The sequence below is a fragment of the Diadema antillarum genome, unplaced genomic scaffold (assembly GCF_040938485.1).
Source record: "Diadema antillarum isolate AM-2024a unplaced genomic scaffold, OU_Dant_1.0 seq00001288_RagTag, whole genome shotgun sequence".
In the NCBI taxonomy this organism is placed as follows: Eukaryota; Metazoa; Echinodermata; class Echinoidea; order Diadematoida; family Diadematidae; genus Diadema; species Diadema antillarum.
The window spans coordinates 11,614-38,214 of record NW_027272067.1 but is presented as its reverse complement, the minus strand read 5'-3'; the positions used below and the strand labels follow the sequence as shown (position 1 = coordinate 38,214).

Below are 26,601 nucleotides of genomic sequence, written 5' to 3'. Positions count from 1 at the left end.
ATAAAGACTATGAAGTGTAAAAATGTGTATAATGTATATCATTGTTTTGTGTGCAATAGCAAATTCAAGTCGGGTTTCAATTGCAGCGTTATGCAAAAGACTGGTGACCGAGTGATAAATTCAGTGAAGTCGAAAAACGAAGGAAAGAGGAGACTTCATAGAATTCAAAATATTATTAATCACTAAATGTAATCTTTATCATTTTCATTAATAAACTCAATAACGTTATCATGGTTACTCTACATAATTCCTACACACTGAAGCTATTCTATCATATATGATAAAATTGATATGTTATACTGTAATTCATTAATGACATGTTGAGATTTTAAAAACCTTTTTTCCATATTTCCTCTCTTCTTTCACAGGGTTCACTCCGACGCAACATTAAGTAACCTGCTACAATCTGCGGAAAGCTGGCCATATGCAAATGAAAAAGAAAAAAGAAAAAAAAACAACAATACAATACAAACCCAGACCAAAAATACAAACAAACAAACTGAACAACAAAAGCAAAATATTCACACGAAGTTTCTGTCTTCGGTCCATTATCATAATAGTGGCAGACGCTCGCAAGTTATAAAATTGATCAATTTATGACAAGAATGATGAATTATTGGCTATTACCTAAGCTTCAGCAAGCGATGTAGAGTCGTTGTTCACATAAAACTGTTCTGCAGTAAACAAAAACCTCTCACTATTTCAATTGCAAAGAAACAGACTTTGGGGAAAATCTTAATGGAAAAATAAAACTAACAGCAAATGACCATTGGACAAGCGTTTTCATGGACCTATAGGAATACAACATCGTGCAAATGCTTAAGACTTGAGAAATTTGTGATAAAAAAAAATATTCGTTGAATTACAAAGCTGAAGCGATGCCACTGAGATAAAAAAAAAGAGAAAAAGATTATTATATTCATTTTTAGCTCAAATAGAAGTCATGGGATTAACAAATTTTAGAAAATTTATGACTGCCACTATCATCATCTTTATGAAAAAAAAAATCCATCAATCTATACAAACTATTTCCCGCGCTTTGCGGGCAGGTACATCAAATGGCACAGACAATTACATCTGAAATGTTATCATTATGTATGTTCTTATTATGTTAGATTAGATATAAGATGTGTAGCTAAGGTATGATGATTTTCCATTGCTTGTCGTATTTATTGTTATTAGTCGTTTAAAAGTAAGATAAATTTTGATATTGATGCCTGTTTTACGTATTTATATTTTCTACATGTGTATATCAGTATTTAGATTAAAGCTCTTGTGAGCAAGAAACTAAATGACTAAAAAGCAAAAACAACAAAGCATAATTAACCTATTTTTAACTTTGTGAATTTAAAGTTTTTATTTTAAGTGAATACCAGTCTGTATTATGAAAAATAGATATTATGTACTATGTTCACTTCATTTGATTTGTTATCATTATTATATCATGTCGAATGCTTTGTCTGTGCCATTTGTGTGCCTCGCCCTAAAACAAATCTCAATAATATAAACAAACTTGGTCAATAAAGTCAGCAGCAAATGCTAGTTATATATTTCATCTAAGCTCTGTCATGTGTATTTGTCATTTAACGACCTCATGAATCGTGTGACGTAGAGACTGCGGAGGGTAGTATACTATACATGAGAAGAATTTGATTGCAAAATGAGTTAACACCATTTTTTTGTTAAATTGAGATTTTTGCGATCAAAGCTGCTCAAAACAAAGAAAACATATGAAACTAATGGATTTGTTTTTATGATAACTTCAAAAAATATTCCTAGTTATGTTGTAAGTGAGGTATGATTTGGAAGATAAATTTTCTCTGTGTGTTGACAGTTGAAGAGCTTTCTGTAAAGTGCTTAAAATTGGCGCTTAGCCCATTTTGCTATCACACTCTTCATAGTGTTTGATATTATCGGTATTGTGTTATCAATTTGAAAGCAACGTTCAGCGTTCCATGATCACCCGCTTCAGACATTAACAGAGCTGAAGGAATGGATCACAGATCGCTATCAACATTTCATAAATCTAACAGGAATTAGAGTTGGATTCTTCTGTTTTGCTATGGTAAGGATGGCGTAGTCCTTCCATTGGATCATCTATGACATAAATTTTGCTGCAAGGAGTTTTGGTGGTAGTGGTTGTGATGGTGGTGGTGGTGTTTGTTTGTTTGTTTGTTTGTTTGTTTGTTTGTTTTGTTTTGTTTTGTTTTATGTGTAGCACCAGTATTTGAATGTTAGATGTCTTCTTTTTCAAATATATTGTATCATAGTACATCACTGACACCAAAGCAAACCAACTGTAGTACAGCTTGTACAAGATCCCAATGGGATGAAACACACCTTATATAGTAGTAGTGTTCTACTCAGTACTTCAACCCATCAAGCATTGTTTCAGAGTTGCTAATCTTAATGACGACTACTTGTTGATGATAATTTTGCATCAAAATCAAATTACCGTTATGGTCATGATACTTTTGCTGCAAAATTATCATGAAATACTTATTAAACTGGCAACTCTGAATCTCATCGTGTCTTTATATTAGAGCCATCAAACTAGAAAGATCTGGTCAAATTCCGTTACATCTTAAAAGAATCTGAAAAGAGTATGAGAGTTTGCATATTTGTGACAGAAATGTTGATTTAAATGTCATGAAGGTTTCTTTCTTTTTTCTTTTTTTTTGGGGGGCGCAAGTATTAAGTAGCAATTATTAAGAAGTAGCTGTAATGAATAAGAAGAAGAAGAAGAAGAAGAAGAAGCAGTAATTAGAAAAGAGATAGTATATTTCTCCATAGTGAAATGTTGACAATGAGTGATAAAGAAAAAAATAGTAATAGTGATGAAATAGAAAAGATACACCACCCAGCCATGCACGGAACTGTGTTTTCTTGGAATTGATGACTTTAATAGAGGAAATTTGCAACTGGAAGTAGCAACTGCACATGGAGTGCAGTTTAGGTACACATTAGGCAGTCGTTACACTGCGTCAAAGGTCTTTAACGGTGACCTATACAGCTTATGTTGGACACAATTATACATACGCGAGTGAACACATGCAGTACAGAAACATATACACACAAATATAAATATATGACAACCAGTTTTTCATTGAAGTGATAAAGCAGGATCTTTTCACGGTCTAAGGTCAGTGATGATTTCAAAAATAATGATAATAATTACAATAATGAGGATAACAATAATAAACGAGATAGAGTTGCACTTTTTCGGCTCATTGTATATCCCGTGAGACGTTGCTCCAAATCACAGCATCTTAGTCGAGAAAAGTTTGTGTAACAAGAGACATCTCGTCAGCATCAAAAACTAATAAAGTGATTGAAGAAATTGAATCTCGAGGCCCTCTACGTCATACTTGTTGATGACAAGCCTTTTTTCCCCGTTCAATTTGATTCGAGAAATGATAGGCACAGGGGGAAAGGCAAGACGATTTTATGTACATCTGTCTGGATGCTTAAAAAACAAAACGAAAGAAGGCAATAAGGCGATAATTGCTATCATCTCTCCTTGAATCATATTTATGAATAACCTTACCCACTTTTTTGTTGTTTTGTTTTCTCAGGCACCACATGATCTGTAGTGCCCATGGCCGGCGCAGCCGTGGGGCCGGTGGGGCTCGGGCCCCCACACTTTTTGTGCACCATACAAAGGAATACATAAGGTGTCATCACTTTGGGCCCCCACACTTTTTTCAACCCGGAAGTACGTAAGTGGCACTAAAATAGATATAGATAGAGATCTTGAAGTATGGCGGCGGTAACACCCGGAAATGGGAGGGGAGAGAATGAGCTGAGGACCTTTTTTTTTTTTTTTTTTTTGCTTGTCAGCTGAAGAAACCCGGAAGTGGACGGGGAGAAGAGATGAGCCGACGTGGTTTTTTTTTGGTTTTTTTTTGTTTGTTTGTTTGTTTGTTTGTTGTTGCTTGTTAGCTCATGAAAACCGGAAGTGGGCCCCCACACTTTTAAAAACGCTGCGCCGGCCCTGTGCATAATGGCAATACTTCAAGTTGACTCACCAACTCACTCTAACGTTAGTTTACGTAGGAGTCCTAACTGGCAGTAATGATTGAGAAGCAAATGTGTCGGTGTGGCTAGCTGTACATCCATAATTCAAGGACTCCCTTCGATTGTGCCGTTCAACGTCCAACGATAGAGTCAGGGAGGTGGTGTAGACCACACGATCTACTACAATAGGCTAACCACCTAGTAGTATAGTCGTAGGACTAGATGGTTCTAGGTGAGAATGGAGAGCCTGGTTGGGGTAGGCTGCACCTGCACATCAACGGAGAGTTAAACAAAATAAAAAAAGTAGTTGTCATTATTTAGATAATGGGCACTACTATGATGGTAGGCCTACCAGGGTACCATTTTAATGTCTTCATAAGATGTTAAACTACAATCTACAGTAGGCCTACGGTATTGATTATCTACTTCACAGGTACTTCATATCCCATTAGGATTCCTACCCTTTATCATCAAATATTCTAAGTTCATGGTCAATCACACTCCTCTGAAACTGTCAGTCTTTGCCTACTATCACCCTATACCGGGAAGTTGACACTCCTCTGAAGAAGTTGTCAAAATGTCAAAGGTTTGAATGTCCCGTACGAGAGCAGAACTATTAAGAATCAAGATTCTAGACGTCACTAAACATTAGAACTAGAATTTTATGAATTCCAAACACAAGTTACCTATCTGGCTAACAACAAAACTAGATGGATTAGAGTCTATCCTAACAGTATGAGACAACGTTCACCACCCCGTATCCCAGGGTCCTAACTGCGACCAGCAGCCCACAGTATGCGTATGGGGCTGCTGGTCGCAGTTACCCAGGGTCCGAGACCCTGCTTTGCGTCATCACCATTTTTCTGTTAAAACTTAGTTTGTAAACTGTGGCTTCGCATTCAGGTTGGTTCACGCAGTTAGTTCTAGGTACATGTACATGTAATTTCTAAGTGATAGTAGTGACTAGTGGATGTAATTTTCATCATGTTTTTCTTCATCGTTTGACAGATGCGCTGAGTGAGTCTCCATCAAGGCCTTCATAAACGCCTACTAGTTCTAGATAAGATAGGTGTGGTACAGTTGTAAAATATTGATATACTAGTATAATGATAAGCGTTGGACAGATTCCCCTTCCCTCACCCCCCCCCCCCCCCTTCCCTTTCTTAATTCCTTGATGACATGAATACTAACGTTACTAGGTCTAGATACTAGAACTCTAGGTCTATAGTAGGCTGACAAGAGGATGTGTAGTAGATGAATGAATAAATGATATGTCTGCTATGATTCAATTTCATTGCTAAGTAAAAAAAGCCAGCAGTAGTAGCTGCGGAAGTGCTTGACCGAAAGATCGGTCTGTATCTGTCCGTCGGGGAATGTTCCGCGGAGACTGCGTCTGGCTTCACGGATCCCCTCATGGAGGACAGCAAAATATAAAAAGAGTCCTCCGGACAGACGGATCTTTCTGTCTACGGAAGTGCCCCCCCCCCCCAACACACACACACACACACACACACACACACTTTTGAAAATGTGGCGCTTGCGCTGTGTATATTTATCACTACATGAACGTTACTGTAGTTAATAGGCCTTTTCTACTAACACTGTTGTGTTAGTGTTCTGTTAGTTTAAATAGGACCATACCTAATTAGATCTAGACAGCTAGAGGTCTAACCGCAACACTAAACAGCAACCCCAACAAGTACGTAACGCGTTACTGGCTACAGCGTATAAGTAATAAGTTATAAATAAGTAAAATGGCCTATTTTAAGTCAGAAAATAGAGCATTTTAACCATCTTCCCACGACCGCGTCCATACCACTCATTTTATCGCGTTAAATGCCGTTACATTTGTGTTAGCGTTCGGGCTGGTCGCAGTTTACGCTCGATCCATGGACATGGTGATCAGTTTGTAAAAAGTTTGCTACTAAAAAGAGAAAGGGGCGATTAGTTAAGAAACGTTGTAGGAATGCCAGAATTATGTATGCCACAATTTACAAGTGAAATCTACATGACATTTGGGCCTGCAGAATTTATACTTTCAAGAATTTAGTGTTGAGAATGCTCAGCGAGCAAGTCTGACGGCGTGTTTGAAACACGTGTGTGGAGAACCTGTTGATGCTGACAGTTACTAGTATTCGAAACATGATGTAACGGTTAGAGCACAGTCGACTCCTGTGTTACTAAGTACACATTATGAAATCAATCCGCAATTGCTATAATAGGCCTACTCAATATTCTGACAGTCGCGATTAGATGTACAGAGACACTAAATATAGAATCATCAACTTACCTAACCAGTGTTAGTATGCTGAAGGCTTGACTGATGAGACTGGTAGAGAACTTGGCAGAGAAGTCTTGTCGACACTGGAGATTTTAGGGCTACACTACGAGCGAGCCTCACAGCTCGCTCAGGCACGTGCATTGAACTCAGCTTAGCTTGGCGCGTGTAATTGCAATTGCATGCATAATTGATACGAGTAGTAAAATTACGCGCGTACAGTACGCACTTTTGACCAATAGGACATACAGTGTGATAATGACATTCAGGGCCGACAGAGCACTTATAAAAGGAATTTTGCAATTGACCAGGGGGTGTTTCATAAAGCTGTCCGTAAACTTACGAACAATTTACGAGCGACTGGTGATCAGTTCTTGTGCTGAATTATGGATATTCTGATATGTATAGCACATCAGAACGGATCACCAGTCGCTCGTAATTTGTTCGTAACTTTACGAACAGCTTTATGAAACGGGGGCCCAGGGCCAGGACGGTTACTATACTAGTATATTCCCTCCCTCCCTGCTACCTCTCCCACCCCCCCCCCCCCCCCCCTCTCTCTCTCTCTCTCCTCTCTCCCTCTCCCTCTCTCCCTCTCTCTCTCTCTCTCTCTCTCTGCTCCCCTTTCATAAAGATACCATTATTGCATGGTTCAATACTAGCCTAATTGCCAAAGATTTTCCAAAAATGTAAGAAAATAATAAAGAAACTCATTTTATTGTAAGCCAAGCCTTATGCCATCCCTAGAGTATCGACGTGAACGTTCAGATATGATTCAAGTGTTCAAGATTTTGCATAGTATGGAAGACTTTGATCCAGCTGTTCTCCTTGTCATCAATGATCATGTTACACGCGGTCATAAGTTTAAGTTGTATAAAGGAAGGTGTCGAACTAGTAAAAGGTTGAACTCTTTCAGTCAGAGAGTAGTAAATATTGGAATAGCCTTTCGAGGCCACATCAGTGAATAGCTTCAAGTCCAAGCTCAATGATCACTGGAAGCAGAAGAATAACAAATTTAATCCAGATTGCATTAATGATAATCCCTTGGATACAGTACATCACATGGATCTCCTCAGGCTCAGGATTGAATCATTTGAATGTAGTTTTCAACTTTAAAACGGGCGTCATCGCTGGTAATTCAGGTAAAAACAACCATTTGAATAAACATCACATAGGCCTGTAATATTGATTTTCACATGTTATCAAAGATCGTGGTACACGTGCACTATCTTTGATGTTAACACCTTCGAGTATTGAAACAAAGTTGGTTCGATCGAGCTAGTGTTGATGTTGCATTGTTTGGGCTTCTTCACTTTTAAGTGTTGGAAAAGTTTCTAAAAATGAAATTAAATCGCATAACACTATGCTGCATCGTAGGCCTACCGAACGCTCTCTCTCTCTCTCTCTCTCTCTCTCTCTGCAAAGGCTATTGATGACTTGCTAAAAGAATGATTATGAGAAATAGTAAGATATTTGCGAAAACCTGAATGCGTTGAAACAAAACTGATTGTCTGCAAATTTAGTCTCAAACTTTTTATAGTCTCAGACATTCACTTCGAGGCGGTAATTGCACCTCTGATGGTAGTTACCATGACAGCATTAACATGAGCAGGATCCATTTGGTTGTCACACTTTTTCTTCTATCACACAATTATCAATTTAAACAGACACAAACATAATTATTATATATTTGTAATATCATTTTCCTGATCATAAGCATTCCCCCATATTAATCACATTATACTCATCAATGCTCAATTTTCAACATGAAGTGTCTCTATATATAAATATTTCACCATTACCAGCAATTTTCGGTATCACCTACCATTGTCTGACCGGCGACAACATTTACTGAAACATCATCATACCGAAAGTCTTTGTTCCAGACACTTTGTCTCTTCCACGACATGCGCGACACAAAATGCACGAGTCGCTGCCTTTGCCGTCTGGAGGGTAACTGTCTTTGCCATTAGGAGGATCATTACATTCCCACCTGCTTTAATCTGTTTACTCTTAAAACATCGGGGTCAGAACTGACCCGCAAAGGGTCCGTTAGGGTCTCATCCGTTCGGGGTCAGAAATGACAAGGAATGGAATCAGATATGATCCCATTCAGAGTCATGAATTGGGTCAGGGTGACCCCATTCCGGGTCTTCATGACCAAATTCCAAGTCATTTTTGACCCGGATTTTTTTTTTTTCTTTAGAGTGATGGACCTACTCTAAAGCCAGTTTTGCGATAAAAATTCTTCATTTACTTACACATTGATTTTTACATCATTTTGCATCCATCTCTTTATTTAGTCCATCAGTTCTGTTTTTTTATCGATTTGCTCTATCATTGTTTTATGCAAATATTTGCATGAAATATCGTTACGCGCTTTTGTTGGTGGCTGGCGATAACGGTTCGAAGAATAGTCTTACAGTTCAGTCTATAATTTACTCTTTTCAATGCAACAATGAAAATCAACAGGAATCAAACTTTGAAGGAAAATGACATGGGATAAATAAGTTATTCTATTTCACATGATCACAAACTCCTACGCAGTCTTCAGGCGTTGAAAGAGAGATGAACAGTCGTAGATGACACGCGATGATTTTGATAATGCTGCCTTCATCGGTGTGTCTTGTATAAGGGTAACCTGACACAAAGAAAATTTGAAAAATTACAGCAAATGCATTAATTGTTTTTCTTTTTTTTTCAGTTAGTGATTTCATCTCAAGTTTGGAGTGCATGGGGTGTAAATATTGGCTAATGTAAATGTTCACATAATAGGTAGGTGACGCTGCCCTCTATGTTCAGACCAGGCACATGCGTCACGCTTATTTTTTTTCCTGCTTAAACTGAGTCTCGTCAACATTTCTTATAGGTATACACAAATGATGTGAAAGATTTCTTTCACATCATCTTATGCTCGAGATGTATCAAGGCAAAACCTTGATGCTCGTCGTTTTCATCGAAAATGCGCCTTCATCGTTTTGATTTTATACCCTAAATCTAAGAGTAATGTCCAATTCCATCTTTGTAATGCATGTCACACGAGAATTCATGTTGGGTATAGGCCCGATGCTTTGCGATGCTGCGGTATTTTCTTTTTGGTCTATCTTTCTTTCCATGTGTTTTATTATTCTACGAATACAGCGGCTATTTATCTGGTGATGACATGGTTATCATAAGCTTATGACGTCATGCAAAACGTGTTGATACCAGCAAAGGCTGTCAAAATGGGCTAAGATTGTCACAACGAGGAAGCTCTACCATTTCAGCATCCGACTTCCTTTGATTCTGCACAAGTTGGCTATCACAATGATTTAATCAGACACACACACACACACACACACACACATATACATAATTCTATACGCACTTATGGTGCCTGGATTATAAGCCTATATAGGAAAGGTATATTCAACAGCAGACATCTCATTGTGTAATTCATGGTTTGCAAATTATGCACTCTAATTTATGACTCGACTCTTTCTCTTATATGATTATGCTCGTCAAATTTTGTCTCTTTTCTCTTCGTCTCTGCTCAGTTGTGCATGTCTCATTTACCAACGTTCATTTTTATAGAACTTTACAGAGTGTATAGAATCGTTATAGTTTGTGGATTTTTAAGTCAATCCGTGGTTTGCATCGTCTATCACATTGAATCAATAAGCAGTGTCACACATATCAATGCTTTAAAGAGAGAGAGAGAGTATACCGAATAGAATTATCAATATGATTCATGAAAAAAACATAATAGATTGAATCCACTTGAACTGCAATTGACAGAAACCGTTGGAGCGTGAAGAGCCTGATTGTTAATTGATACAGTATATATTGACTCTATAAAATAATGTGTTTTGTCATTCTGTTCTGAAAGTCAACATCTGACGGGCAAGATCGGTAATGGTTTTTAATATCAGAGAGCGATACGCATTGCAACAACAGTTCTCTACAGTGGAGGTGACCTGCTCAAGCGTGTATCAATCTTGATTATCAGCAAGCCAGTGAAGTTCATAATAATATAGCCAGGCTATAGACCAAGATGGTGAAACCAGCCATAAAAAGCAACGATCCTGGGCAGCAGAAGACTGCGGAGCAGAAGGCGAAAGAAGCGGCTTTGGTACAGGTAAGTTCATTAAAGATGCAAACTTAATTAATCTAATTTGATTATGTGTACATCTTGAAGATTTATATCGGAATCTCGAACCTCATATCTATACAGTATATAGGTATAACAAGGCGCATATATCATTATTAAGGTTTTATGCTTACATAAACGTATAACTCGATTGTTAATGATTAGTTACAGAGGTGTTTTTATTTATAGACCTTCAGCAATTATCGGTTTTCGACAATCATCTCTTCTTTTTTTTACAAAGATTTACGGTAACAATGCTAGCCATCAGATAAACACAATTAATATGTGAAACAAAGACGAGGTGAAGGAAGAAATTGTATTAGGTCTGAGATTTATATTAAAGAGCTTGCTTCCCAAAGGCGCTAAATCCATTGAAAAATGATGTATTTAGCGCCTTTTGGAAGCAAGTTCTTCGTCAAGCGGACGAAATATTTATCAATTAAAAAAGTACATTTACAGAATTATATTATAAATAAAAATTTGTAGGAAATATGCTTTTAAAAGGATTTTAACTTTTGTAAACATCGAGAAGTGTGTAAGTTACCTTTCATCAGATTTCAAATTCTTGACTTTATGCTTTCAGTTAAAAGAAAAACGCGACATACTTTATAATAAATATCTATGTATTCCGACAAAAATTCAGACTATACAGTAATTAAACTGGAATAAGCCATGCTTTGGAAAAAAAAATGTCTTTCCTATCACGAGACATTTTGAGACCTTTAGTAAATACAACGGGAGGTTCTTAGAATAGATTCAACTGCTGTTTTGCATTAGTAATTCAGAGTGGTTGAATAGGAGAACATTCCGTTGGTATTTACTATAGCTATATACCCTACTTTGGGGTCATTTTCAAGACTTCACATACATTATGTATATACTCTCGTTTGTCATTTTCTTGAAGTTCGACGGTGAAGAGTCACATCGATAAAAGCAACCACGAACATACAATATATGATATCATGCACGTTATACATACTTTTTGTACGATTTGTGCAAAAACCTATTTTATCATTGTGTTGGTTGTTTCGTTATTATGTGTGGGGGGGGCTTGTTTGTTTGTTTGTTTGTTTGTTTGTTTGTTTGTTTGTTTGTTTGTTTTAACGTATTTATAAATACATGCGGAAGTGTCGTTTTGGGAATGACATTGTTTACTGCGTGGCCGGAAGTTATGTGTTTGTTTGGTTGTTGGTTTAATCAATTCAAGTCTGTGACAAATAGAAGATAATTATTACAAGAACGAAGAATATCAGGACCAGCTAGAAACAAACGTCATCTGACATGCGCCCTCGATTATGATAAAACGTGTGGTCAGTTACTTTGTCTGCCATTGGTTCACGTTGAGCATCTGGTTGTTGCTGCATAGATTATGTATGATGACAAAATGGCAACAATGAGGCCGCGAATTAAAGATTGTATAATCAGAGATATCTGTTTATACACATACTTAATCATTGTTAATGGAATTTTTATTTTATTCAAAGAGTTGATTCATAAATACTGCTCAGTGGTATGTATTACAGTGAAAGCGATACAACGAACACATACAATCACTGTATACCTTTTGTCTTCCCTTGGGCGTGCTTGCCACAGTATGAGAAGGCGTTTAATCCACGATTTAGTATAGATCTACGGGCCTATACATAATAAAGATAATTGTGACCGCGTGCATCATTCACAGAACCAACAAAAATATTGCACACCCTGATTTTACGTGAATACTCAAATTACGTAAACGGGTCAAAATCTTGAACTTTTCATAATTTCTTAAACAGCAATTCTCCTACATTAATCAAATGTTTGGGATCATAAACAAATGACAAATTCGGTTTTAGCAGTTTTTCAGGAACTTTTTTTTTTTTGGGGGGGGGGGTGAAATGATATAATGAGATATGTCTGCAAGACCTAGTTTTATTTCCTACAACCTTATATAACACATTCTTTACTTTCAACTCTAATAACTTATGAAAGGATGATGCTATACTTACTGCTTTGGCAGTTGGCATTAGTCATGAATGAACGTTGATAGACAAAGCGTGGACAAATTCACCTTAATCCAATAATTCCTTTGGTCTTGTTGCAATAATGTTTTGTATCCTGGGTTGTTGTTGTTTTTTTTTTTTTTCTTCTTCTTCTTCTTCTTCATTCATTACACAAAGCACATCTTTGTGAGATTAAAGGGAAAATCCAGGCCAGGTAAAGGTTGGTCTGATAACTTAGAGTAAAATGCTACGAGTTCAACGGTAAAATTTTGATCGAAATTGGGTGAAAAGTAAGGAGGTTAGTTATGACATGTTGAAGTTTCGCTATTTTTTCAGGAAACAGTTCTTGAACGGACAATATGAACATGCAAATGACAAAGTGAGCATGTCATCCCCTCACAACTTGCCATAGTTTGCACATAAAATGTTAAAATTTCCACTTTTTCATCTAAACGCAATGATATTATGCCCGAGGCTCAAATCCTGGACATATCTAACTGATCACTATTCTGAAGTTATTCAACCAGGAACAACGTCATGTTTCAGACTTCAATGACAGAAACATTGAATTTTCGTCACTTTCTGTACACGAAAAAAAAAAAGGTCTGCTCTCTCAAAATCTGCGGCTGGTGACTTTTTGTTGGTTTTGTGATTCATGGTCACGAATACAAACACAAACGCAAACAATCACATACAAACACACACCCGCATAGTTATATACATATATCTATATAATAATACGTACATATTTTTTGCGTGTGCATGTAAGTGAACTGAATGAATATGAACTAAATTTTATAGGATTGGCTAACGGATTACTCATTGTAATAATGTTTGCTATTTGTTGCACACGGTATTTTGTTTTTCAGGTCAGTGCCCAAAGGTAAACAAAATGAATAAACAAAACATGCATTCAGCAATGTTGAAGGAGGAAGGAAAGCTAATGGAAACGGGGGATATTTGACCACATCCGTAAAATGAATGCGGTCAGTTTGTTTCACAAATCCATAACAATGGCGTAATTGCTGCGTCATAAACAATGACTATCAGAAAATCATGAGGAAGTCCCGAATTGACCACAGCGATTTTGATTCTCAATAATAACTTTGCTGGAAATTATTCTTCAAGTTGATTGTATAGTGTGACGGATGTACTTATTCCACAGCATATTCAAATTTGTTTTGGTACATTATGATACACTCGAATCAACAGTGGTGAGTGCTTGGGGGTTATCAAAATCTCACCATAACAGTGATTGCAGCTGCACACGAAAGTGTAAGCCCTATTTGTTTCGTATATTGGAAAATAAATTAGCTGAAAATAACAGATGCAATAACATTACAGATTTTAGAAGATAATGATCTAAAGGTACAAAATGCTGAAAACAATAGTCTGGTTTATTTTTCACTAATAGGAGAGTTATAATGTGATATGAATTGAGATTGCTAATTTCATTAACTCTTGGCAATCAAGACCTACTGATAACACAGATTACTTGCACAGAATGACATTTCTATAGCCATTTTTAAACCACAGGTACACCTCAAAACCGACAAGGACGTGATAGAGTTACAAACTGACGTAGAGGGCGCTAGAGGATGCCGCAGAATTCGGGCTCGCAACAAGATCTTGTGTGCTGGGGCCGTGGTGGTCGTTGTGTTGATTTTGCTCGCCGTCGCCGCGGTGTTCTTGGTAGAGGGAATCCTCTGGTGTTTTACTACAGAAATGACGGAAGAGGTAGAAATACAGGCATATCTAAGGACAGATACATAATGTGTATACGTTGTATACATTTAATCATAGAGAAATAGAGTGAGAGACGGATAGATAATGAGATAGAAGAGGGAAAGGAGGCCATTGGCTGACCCTTTGTGAAGTGAGAAGTCCATCGGGGTTTTTCAAAGCATCATTTTCGAGTAAATATAACACAACAGTGAATAAAATGTGATTTCGAAATCCTTAAACTTCTACTTCAAAGTTTTGTATCCAATTTTGATTGAACTGCCATTTTACTTTGTTTTTCTTTCTTTTTCTAATATTTCCGCCTTGTAGTTTTGCCGGAGGCGTTATTCATCTTACACTGTAAAAACATCGGTGTTAGATTTAACACCACGGGTGTTAAATCTAACACCGATCAAACTTCAATAAAGGACCACACCCACAGGTGTTAAAAATGCACTGTGATGGTGTTGAAAAGTGTTCACCTGACACTTCGTGGTGTTAATTTGACACTGTACCTGGTGTTATTTTGACACTGTACTGGTGTTAATTCAAAAATGACACCACATGGTGTTGATTTGATATTTGCTGGTGTTAATATCAATGGTTTAACACCCGTCCAGCTTCAATAAGGGACCACACCAGCTGGTGTTACTTTGGTGTGAATTTATTTTCAAATTTTTTCAAAAATCTAGTATTTTAATGTAAAATTCTTGATCGTCTTGTTTAAATTAAAAATCAACAAGAAGTGCAGTTACTAAGAAACTCTTCAAAAAACAGTTTAAAATTTGGAAATGACACCCGTAGGTGTTAATTGAACACCATAAATGAGCACCGAACATTTAACACCAGCTCGGTGTTCACTATTTAACACCGGACTTTTTGCAGTGTATTGATTTTAATACTCTGGTCAATAAGCTCACATAAACATCATTTCGACACAGTGGTTTCAATCTTTCTTTCTTTCTTTCTTCGCTGAAAGTTAAAACCATTACAACACGCGATCTGACATGACATCCGTATCTTTAAAGATGAGAAAGTGAAACAAATGACGGTGTTGTTATGTTTCTTTTCGTTTCTCTTTTTACTTTCATTTATAAAAAAAAAAAATCGTTCACAGGAAAAAGCTGAATTGTTGGATTTGTTGGGATGGGGAAAACGTTTCGGAGACGAAACCACGTCCTTCCCACCTACGTCATCTACATCCTCTTTTTGGTGATAGCACAACATGCATGTCCCGGGAGGTTGGTGATCGCAGCCGTGAACGACATGTCCAGAAAGCGACGAAGAAGGGGATATCGATATGTTGAAGTCATTTGCAATTATCGTAGAGCGTTTAAACTTAGATTTTTGTGTCATTGAGATTTGTACGTGATCAAAGCTGTGCCTTTAAAGATGTATTTTACTTAACAGATAAAAGCACAACTCAAATAGAAAAAAAATACTAGAGTTAGAAGCATTTCTCTGTTATTGTTCCATGTATCAAAACCTTATATTAACGGTATACAGTCGACCTTCATGTTAATGAGCGGTGTTACAGATAAGTTACAGTCAGTTCTGACCCGAATGTTTTAAGAGTGACTCCCGCGATTTCGCGTAGTACGCTCATGGGCGAAATACGGACGCCATTAGGTAGTATACCGATAGAGGGCGTATATTACGTGATCATAGCAGAAATCATAGCAGTGTCGTTGTAGTAGTGATTTCTGTCTCCCTATATCATTTTGACCTTTGTAGGGGGCATACAGGGGAAGAGATGTACTTAAGATCTCGTTTTGTCATTAAAAAGTATCTTTCCTGTCTAATCCTGAAGTGCAATTCTCGCTACCCCGAATAGCAATTCTATCGATATCCGATCGATATACCGAAAACACGCATGGAATTGTGGGATAGCTTTTTGGCATTTCAGCTTCCGGCCACTAGTATTATTTAGTAACGTAATTCGCAGCATATGGGACTGGGGGTACTGTGGGCTGCAGCAATCGCGTCGCTGCGGTGGCATGCACCGTACCGCATTGCAAATGCATACACCGCACGCTGATCTTCTTTTAATTTCTCGCCTTATTCATCGTCTATTTTGACGTTTCATCAATTATTTTTGTGCGAGTTTTGAAAGTACTCACGATGGTTTTCTCGTGTGAGGCTGCACAGTGTTGGGCTCATGATGCTAAACGTAAAAATCCTGAGAAATGGCCATGGATGAAGTCTGTGACCTGGGTGAAATTTCCCACCGAAGCTGGACCACGGGCGACATGGCTACGATTGATTCGACGGAAGGACAAGGTGAACCTTACGAAAAGATCGCGGCTTTGTTCCAGACATTTCGACAAAGAACAGATGTATGCCGATGGTCATGCTAAAGGATATCCCAAGTACTTTTACTGGAACAACTTTGGCCTCAGTGAAGAAGAACGTCCAACCACGTCGATTGACAAGAGGGATACCGCTAGAGCAGTGCTTTCAGTTTCAGCCCAACACTACCCCGCTAGCGCGCCGCCGGATGAAGCCGCTAGCTCCAAATCCAGTGGCAGTGTACGTGTCCATGATCGCGTTTTTGCTGGGACAGTGCATCACCCCGCACTAGACACAGTGCCAGTGGGAAGTGAAGTTGAGGTGGAGTCTCTGAAATCAAGATCAAGGAAGGCCAAACCTCCCAAGTCTTCGTTTGGACATGTTGAACGTATGTACTCTGAAAACGTAATCTAAAAATGAACTTAAAAGTCTAGACCTACATGTACGTGATACGTGTTAGAATCGGTCTAGAGCTCTCTAAATTTACCTACCCTAGATCTAGTACATGTATAGTACAGTGTACAAATGTAGTACCATAGTAACAGTTAATCATCTAGATCTAAATAAGTTAGAGTACCCTGTACTATTATGGGGGCCCCCAATTACGGACACCTTTTTTCAAGCAAAGAGAAATTGTACTCAGAAAGGTAAAATTGATACAATTTTTTCACCATTTGATAGAGGAGCATCTGTTCTATAATATTCCCAAAAAACCATCTGCAGAAAGTCAAAATTTCATCTCTAAATTGCAGTCAAATGGCCCTTCTTTACAGAAATTAAATCATATAAAAGCAAAATGGGGCCCCAAACCCGGACAGCATTCCCTATGGGGATTTGCGTGTGAGGTGCAACCGTGTTGCTCGAAGCAGTGCATGGTGCACTGATGATTTTGCCGATTTCGGGCATGGGGATTTTTGATTTCGTCATGGACTTTCAAATTCATTTCTACACGTACAAGTATGCCGTGATCTGTGACTTTTTAATGTCGATCCGATCCTTGAAATCGCTGTGCAGAGTTTTGCCCCTGCCAAAACTGTTTACACGCTGTTTTACGCTTGTCCGGAATTGGGGCGCTGTCCGCAGTTAGGGCCCCTGCTGATACCAAGATTCGACCACGCAGGAAATTACCTTCCAAACAGCTCATAAAATATTGTTCAACATCACTCAGTACACATATCAACATGTCAATTAACTAACTCAAACGCACACAAGTCACAACATATGCCAAAAAAAATAGCTCAAACTTACCCCTAAAATGTCACATTTTTGTCAATGAAAAATGCATTGTCGCCAAGAAAATTTGAGAAAGCATGATCCTTATGCCAGCGCTAAGAAAAGAGGGTCACAAAAAAACACCTGCAAAATGCCCCCCCCCCCCCCCCCCCCAAAAAAAAAAAAAAAAAAAAATACCGAAATTTGACCGGAATTTTTGTGATAGCTTCTCTAGACTCTAGAATCACACTATCTACATTACTAAAAATCAATTCATGGGTGACTTTTTTTTTTTTTTTTTTTTTTTTTTTACTGTGCAGTGCCAGTGTGTGTCTGCAACATAAAATAACTCTTACAGTAGAAATTTGCCAAATTTTAAAAAGATCTACAACTATACTTTACTGGTTCACAGAAATTGTAACAAATGTTTCAAAATCAACAAGACCTGACGTCACATAGCCATGACGTTGTGTGAAATAAAGTAGACCTCTAATGTAACACTAAATCACATGCTGACTACAGCTATAAATACCTGGTTTGATTGTCATGAATTAAACTTAGCTTAGAGTGACTTATTCTTTATGCTGAATATGTATTTCACATTAAATGAGTTCAATATCTTATCCTTGTATATTTTTTCTTCCATTTCTCTCTTTTTCGGTATAGATATGGATGCTCTTCCGGAAAATATGGTGACTCCTAGTCAGCATGACTATCTTCCTTCAGTAGAAATGGAACCACTGGTGCAGGAAGTGCAGACACAAACGGATCTGACATGCGAGGATATTGCTTCTCTTGAGGAAAAATCGACAAAGAAGTGCAAAAGCAGAGGAGAAGATACCATTGACTGCATTCTGGACAGTGATGAAAGGGTCAACTTCTACACAGGGCTTGAAGGGAGAAGCATGTTGAATGGTAAGTCTCGTTTTTTTTTTTTTTTGGGGGGGGGTGGGGGAATAAATTATGTAGCGTTTTATTAAAAATCATGTGAGGATAATACAAATGAGAGTAGAAAAATTAGTTATAGTGTCAATTTCTTGTGTCAGTTTACATGTAGCCTACAATCATTCTGTATTTTGTAATCATATCAATTGTTAATTGCGCGTAGAAATACTAAGTATGCTCTACTGTGTAGTACAATATCGAAAACATACATACATGTATACAACTCTAGTTATATTTCACCAATGAACAAATGTTATTTCAAACTGCGTCAAATTTTTTCCTAAATCTATTTTGACAAACATATATTTTTGTATCAGAAAGTACATTGTACTTTATTTTCAAATATTTCAATTTTGTATTACAGAGTAATTGTGACTGTTTCTTCAGCTCATTCTTTTTCTTTCCTAGTCTCTCTCTTTGTCTCCTCATCACTTTTATTAAGTTTAATGACCTCTTTTTCTGGCATAGTAATTGCTTGAAAGAGAATTGTTTTTTAATATTAATGTTGAAATTTCTCTTCATTACTTTTTCCAGGTGTCTGGGATAGCATCAGCGATGGTGTATCGAAAATGAAATACTGGACTGGGCCTGCAAGTGACAAAGAAAAGCAATATGAGAAGAAGGGGTACAAGAAACCAGGTCGACGACGTCGGTTTGATCCATTCTTTGAATTTGTAATGACATTGATGCGCATCAGACTCAACTTGCCGCTCCTCTTACTTGCCGACCTTTTCAGTGTGAGTACTACGTTTGTAACAAAAACAACAATAACATGGATTGCTTACTTACATCAGACACTGGTTCCGGCACTAATCGTTTGGCCATCTCAGCTGCTAGTAAGGAGTAGGATGCCATACGAATTCAAGCAATATTTTCCACGAACACGGGTTGTTATTGACTGCACAGAGTTCTTCATTGATAAACCGGCAAACAAAAAGGAACAATATCGCACGTACTCTCAATACAAAAGTCACCATACATATAAATGTCTTGTTGGCATCAATCCGAATGGAGCCTTTACCTTTGTGAGCGATTTTTGGGGGGGAAATGTGTCAGATAAATTTTTGACACAGAACTCTGGTTTGTTGGAGAAACTAGAAGAAGGAGATCAAGTTATGGCAGACAGGGGTTTTCATATTGAGGACCTACTCCTGGACGTCGGTTCAACCTTGGTAGCACCACCCTTTACTAGAAAATGGACAACTGGAAAAGGAAAACGTTTGAATGTAGAAGAAATTAATAGAACCAGACTCATCGCAAGACTACGTATCCATGTTGAGCGAGCGATTCAACGCATCAAAACATTTCGCATTTTGAAACACCAAATACCGTACTCTCTCAAGGATGTTTCATCAATGTTAGTTCAAGTTGTCGCTGCAATTTGCAATCTGAAAGGTCCCCTATTTTACAGTCATGGAGACCCCAAATCTGGAAATTCAAAACGCAACAAACCAGTAAAACGTCTTCAGTCATCTCCTCGGAAGGGAATGTAGGACTGCTAAACTGTTACATTATACAGTCTGAATCTATAGCATTTTTGTTTGTTTTTTGCTACATTGGATGATTTGTTGTCCGAAACTGTATTCTCAAATATTTACAACTCAACTTGCAAGGGTGGTGGAACCAGGGGGGGGGGGGGGGGCATTTGCCCCCCCCCAAAAAAAAAAAAAAAAAAATTTCAGAAACAGCAAAATGCCCCTTTTTCTGAGCAAAAATGGCCCTTTTCCTAGTACAAAGTGCCCTTTTTCTGAGTGCCCTTTTTTGGTTCCCCCCCCCCCAAAAAAAAAAAAAAAAATTGTTCCGCCGCCCTTGTCAACCTGTAATGTTTATTTTTAAAGAAACATCTTAAAGGCAGGGAATTTTTGGCCTGTATAGAAATCAATGTTGTGTTAATACACTGGTAGTCTGGTACTCTATGTAAAAACAAAATACCATCTAAGAACCTGTTTAGGAGCTAGAAATTCAGTTCAGTTGAAATGTCGTAGAACTGATGGACTGTAACTCGAATTGTTTCATAACAACAAAAAATTCCCAGGGCATTCTTGAGGTGTTAAGTGAAACAGTAATTTGTTTTTCTGCACAATTTTCCATGACAAAATTATACACACCTGTCAAGTTTCTGTTTTAGGTTGGTTGTACATGTATTAGTATGCCGTATCATTTAACGTCTCATTTAAACAAAGTTCAGTGTTAATGTTTTTATGTGCAATGTAGTGCAATGTAGTTTTTAATGGCAGATAACTTTTAACATGTTCAAAATCTTCAAATGTCATGAATGCAATAAGAAACACAACTCACATGGAGAAAAAAAAAAGAACATACTTGCCTGCATGATAATCTGTAGTTACATGTACTTATATGTTTTTTTTTTTCTACTACGGAATTTTTTACTGGTCAGTGTTATTAAAGTTTGCATATATATTTTTTATAAACCAGTACAGTACTTTCACACCTGATAGACTTCTTGTGACTTCTTGATCAAGTGGTTTGATAAAAAATGATTGTTAGTGAGAATGATTAATGTTGTTTGGGTGGTCAAGATTATGGATGAAAATGATATGAATGGTCTAATTGTGAATATTGAATGTTATGGTGGGATGGACTAATAAATTTGATGTACAAACGTACATGGAGATGATGTTTATGGAGCTGTGTAAACACGTACGACCGAGGTGATCATGTTGTTGAACAGGAGTGCCAATAATGTTTACAATGTGTTTTTCCTTAATTTCAAATGCCTACGTAGTATGTGTGTGTGTGTTTTGGGGGTGGGGGTTTAATTAAAGCATGGAGTGCAGCACTAAAGATAGATATGTGACCCCCCAAAAAGGCATATGTAGTGTGTGTGGTGTTCATGAAAACCAGATCTACCACCCACTTTTCAGAAATCATGACACACACACACACACACACTCCATGCATCTGATTCACCCTCACAAACACACACAGACATACATGATGGGCGTCACCAGGATTTTTCAAAAGGGGGTGCGTTTTTGAAAAAAAACATGGACCCTTTTCCCCGCCAGCGCCGAAAAACGCGAAGACCGGGAGGGGAGGGGGGGGGGGTCATGTGAAATTTTTTTCAGACGCACTTTGACAAAAAGATGCCATTCGTATAAACATCACCCCCTTCCCCTACGCACACAACCACCTACCAACGGGAGCTGAAAAGCAAAAAAAAAAAAAAAAAAGGGGGGGGGGGGTCTGGAGGGGGGTGTGTTTGCACCCTCCGCACCCACCCTGGCGACGCCCATGCATACATGCACAAAGCATACCCACAAATACTTCCCATGCCCAACATACAGGTAGTGACACAAGAATTTAAGTGATGCACCTCCCCCCCCCCCCAGCAAAAACAGAAACAAAACAAGATCCATGAGACAAAGGATTTGAAATTTACAATTCATGTATCAGTACATGATCAATCCATGGACACATTTTATTCAATTTTCTTTGTCTACGCCACTGAATTTATCTGGATAGTGGATATTCACACATTCATCAGATGACAGCTGTCATTACATAGAAGTTGTATGTTGTACAAAAAATAACTATTTTATTAATGCTGTAATTTTTCACACTAGGCAGCTCAAAAACATTCGCAGGTTGTTGAAATTGCACTGAGTAGGAGCTCAGTGATCCTGTTTTATGAACATTACTGTAAAAATCATTCAATACATGTACATATATGGCTGTCCATCGATTTCGATGATGACTGAGACAGTCTATGTGTAAGGATGCGAGTCAGTTCTTATTATGCTTCCTGACATGGCTCCACAGACCAATTCTACTTGTAAAGATGGTCAGATAAGGATACACATTAATGGATAGTCTCGCCTTCGCTAAGATTAAAGTGCCAAACACCGCGCGACTGTTATGTTGACATTCTCAGATCCCTTAGTTCAAGATCCAACGGAATGCCGAGGCATGACGGCTGGTGACAAAGGGACCCGGGTTTCCTGAGTTGCCTTCTCATACATGTACTAGGTTAGATCTTATTCCTAGCCATTCCTAATCGCAATTAACAACGATTTGTACATATGGCTATCAGTACATGATCAATCCATGGACACATTTTATTCAATTTTCTTTGTCTACGCCACTGAATTTATCTGGATAGTGGATATTCACACATTCATCAGATGACAGCTGTCATTAGATAGAAGTTGTATGTTGTACAAAAAATAACTATTTTATTAATGCTGTAATTTTTCACACTAGGCAGCTCAAAAACATTCGTAGGTTGTTGAAATTGCACTGAGTAGGAGCTCAGTGATCCTGTTTTATGAACATTACTGTAAAAATCATTCAATACATGTAATATATTTAAAACCTACATGCATGAAGCAACACATTGACAAATATGCAATTTCCATACATAGTATGCAAAACTGCTTACAAAATACTGCATATATTTTCGAGGGTTTTTGAATTGGCGCTTGTCAAATTTTGCACGAAATTCGTGAAAATTAATGTACCACGAATATTTTGACTTGTACAGTACAGTACTCAAATATCACACATCTTCATTTGAAAGCAGTATACCTGTAGGTACATCATGCATGAAGTCATAGTATACAGTTCCTTTGTATAAACATTGAAGTGAAACAAGTGAAAAGGATGTTGCATGTATCCCGCTACCTTTCATGCATTCTCTTAACACTTTTGGTTTGATACATTTCTCAATTTTGCTCAGTAAATGAAAAAAGTCTTGAGTCTACACTTCATTATATTTTACAAGTAATGGAACTATTCTCTTGCAAAAAACATGAGTCGCTTTGCCCTTCAAAGAATCCCACAGAACATGGTCAAAAGGAATGTCAATCACATGAACTCCCTTTCTGGTATATATGACAAAATCACAGCTATCAACTCCGAGAACTCCCATCTGGTGTTGAGCCTGAAAGTACCAGGATGATGTCTTCTTCAATCGTACCTCTCCACTGGATGACTCAAGGTGATATGAAGGGTCCATTGCTGGAATTTCTGCCACAGACAAATTCTTGTGCTTTAATGTGCACTTAATTTCTACTACTCTCTTTGTGTGACATGCACATGTCGATATGCCATCTGGAGACGCACCAAGAAATGGTGCTTCTGGTAGGAGGTGTAAACCTGTTGTAGTACATGTAAAGTCTTTGTGATTCTTTTCCATTTTGCTGGCATACAATTGTCGAGCAACATTTTCATGGGCATGCCCATAGGCCATCGCTTTTGTTTGGACCTTCGGTGCAGTGCCCATGACTCGTTGGATGACAGACTTGCCTTCCGACGAGTCCTTCAAACTGTGAACATCACCGGCGATGCTTGCAGTGATGCGTCCAATTCGTGCATCGAACCACTCCTCATCATTTTGACTGAGGCTGCAGAAGTAGTCAAGATGTTCATCTGTTGTTGCTTCACGAATGAACGCAACAATGTCGTCCTCATTCGATGACTTAAGTTGAGTACATAACTCCTGCATTGATGGAGGTGTGTTCTTAGGTGGTGGTGGTTGTATTGACGTTAACACAATTGCGTTCTGTCCACTCGCCATGCATGATGCTACAATTTTCTTTCTTATTTTTAATACTGTCGATTCATCAACCGTTGAAACAGGTTTAAATGATGAAGTGCAAATGGCCTGCTTCCGTTGTTTTTCTTTGTTGTGGCGGTAATCCAACTCCACTATCCTTACTGGAATGGATTCACGTCGAGGCTGGTTCCACTTGCATTGCTCATCAGTGCCAACAGCTGTCCCTCTATCAACATGTCTGGAAGAAAAATTTTCCACTGCAAAGAGTAATGCAGCAACGTGTTTGCATGACCCAGCATCCCTGTAAGAATGAATAGAAAGAAAAAATAAATAAGTATTGTTGTGTGCATTTTTAACCATGGCACAGATAATTTCACTTTTTTATTTCAATTAAAAAACAAAATTACATCAATAGAGACCAAATCTTATTTTATTTTTTTTTTATCCCTTCATCATTTTGATGAAAATTAAGTGAATATTGGACGAAATTATTGGCAGAAAAATGTAATTCAGGCGGTCACCATCGATTCGTCAGTACTCACGTACTCACAAGTCACATACTAACGGCCCCGAACATACATGTCATTCAGGCGGTCACCATCGATTCCTCAGTACTCACGTACTAACAAGTCACATATACTAACGGCCCCGAACATACATGTCATTCAGGCGGTCACCATCGATTCCTCAGTACTCACGTACTCACAAGTCACATATACTAACGGCCCCGAACATACATGTCATTCAGGCGGTCACCATCGATTCCTCAGTACTCACGTACTCACAAGTCACATACTAACGGACCCGAACATACATGTCATTCAGGCGGTCACCATCGATTCCTCAGTACTCACATACTTACAAGTCACATACTAACGGCCCCGAACATACATGTACATGTACGCCAAAGCTACAAACAATGTTCCAGTACTTCCACATCCATGACCGGTCATGCCAATACTGGCAATAGGCAATATGGCAATGCATGTGGTGGCAATCATGGAACTTTGTTGCTAACCTTGTTCGAGGCAGGGAGTATGTGTACAACTTGTACTATCTTCATAATGAGTGATTCATAATACATATACAATAGAGTCTCATGTATGTAAATTTAAGAAATGAGTACACTCTAGATCTAGAACTTACGCTGCTACACATCCACAACCAGCTGACTTTACTTCTCCAGAGCTACAACACAGCAGCCATGTTAAATATCTCTCAGCGGACTGTCGCTGCTCCGGCTTCACTTTACCACGAATGTACACAAAGTCTGTGATGTCAACAATTTTCCCAACTTCCACCGTTTCTACGTGCTTGTCCACAAACATACGATAGCCATCGTCTGACTTATGGTGCTTCAACCTTTGCGATGACCACCGACATTCCACCGTTAAGTAGGCAAAAACATCACCAAACGTGATTGATGGCATTTCCTTCAAGTCAACAGTCCACTGTACTGTTTTGCCATTGAGATCCACTACAGTGCCATCCTCCGCAGCAACACGGCGTCGCTTTCGCTCGGAAAGTTCGTGGTCACAATCCTCTATTTCATTATAGAGTTTGATGGCCTTTTCGGCAAGAGTCACAAGTTCTTCCCGACGCTTTCCGTAACAAGGTATTCCTCTATCAGACAAGATTTTCTTCAGCTCCGAAACCGTTTTTTGATCCATTTTGTGGTGGACTGTAACTGAATTTGGTCGATGTTTGCAAAGTACCTGTTTGCAATGCGAAAGCATTTGAGGCTGGTCGCTGCAGTGTAGTTTGAAAATAGAAGTTTATTTTATATTGTTCAAAATAACGGTCATAGAAATAAGATCAAAATGCATTTGCAATAAAAAATATTTTTACTTTTATTTTTATTCAATTTCAGTAAAAACTAAATGTAAATAAAACAAACTCATTATATTTTGCGGGAGTTTCGCGATCGTTGCCATCGTTTTCCATAGCGCGGTATGCAGCGCATGCATGCAGCACACAATCGACGTGTGTATGATAGCAGACGACGTACCGGAAGTGGGATTGACTACCCGCTCAGAGGAAAATTATCTCGTCTCGCGAATTTCGAGATTATCGGACCTATTTGGGGTAGCGAGAATTGAAGAAATGTCATTTATTTTCCAATATGCAGTCCCACAAAGTTTGAGCTTAAGTAGCCCGAGAGAGAAAGAGATAGACGGCGTTTGTCAGCTCAAACACAAATTTTGAGGGACTGCAGATCGAAAAAGTAAATGGCATTACTTCAAATTTTGTTGACGCATCGACAGAAAATGTACTTCTGGTGATATTTTGAGGTCTGAAACACAATTTCACCGCTGTGTGCCTCCTTAAAATGAAGAAAATGCAAGGAAGGCACAGTTCGCTCCATAGGCTCAAGTGTTTGGTTAAATAGCTCGCGTTATTATTACTAAAATGGCCGCCGTTGGGCTCCATAATTTATGGGGCTCCATGGCGTACTACACCCGTTTGCGTGCGAAATCGCGAGAGTACGGCCTCTTAGGGCTAGCTTAGC

At 38.3% G+C, this 26,601-nt stretch overlaps 1 protein-coding gene across 1 annotated transcript; it reads right to left on the bottom strand.

Moving 5' to 3' along the window:
• Positions 1-22,272: 22,272 nt before the first annotated feature.
• LOC139707944 (uncharacterized) lies at positions 22,273-26,038 on the bottom strand. The gene is made up of 2 exons (XM_071619940.1): positions 25,239-26,038; positions 22,273-24,393 (listed from the first exon to the last, which is right to left on the bottom strand). Exons 1-2 carry the CDS (start codon positions 25,826-25,828, stop codon positions 23,295-23,297), a joined length of 1,689 nt encoding a protein of 562 aa, XP_071476041.1. The 5' UTR covers positions 25,829-26,038; the 3' UTR covers positions 22,273-23,294.
• Positions 26,039-26,601: the final 563 nt, after the last annotated feature.

What these genes read in the sequence shown, in the direction of transcription:
- LOC139707944 (XM_071619940.1), bottom strand. Translation starts at nt 25,828, where the DNA reads ATGCTTTCGCATTGCAAACAGGTACTTTGCAAACATCGACCAAATTCA. An exon ending in GGTTGTGGATGTGTAGCAGC is followed by an intron (nt 24,394 to 25,238) that starts GTAAGTTCTAGA and finishes TCATTCTTACAG; the next exon opens with GGATGCTGGGTCATGCAAAC.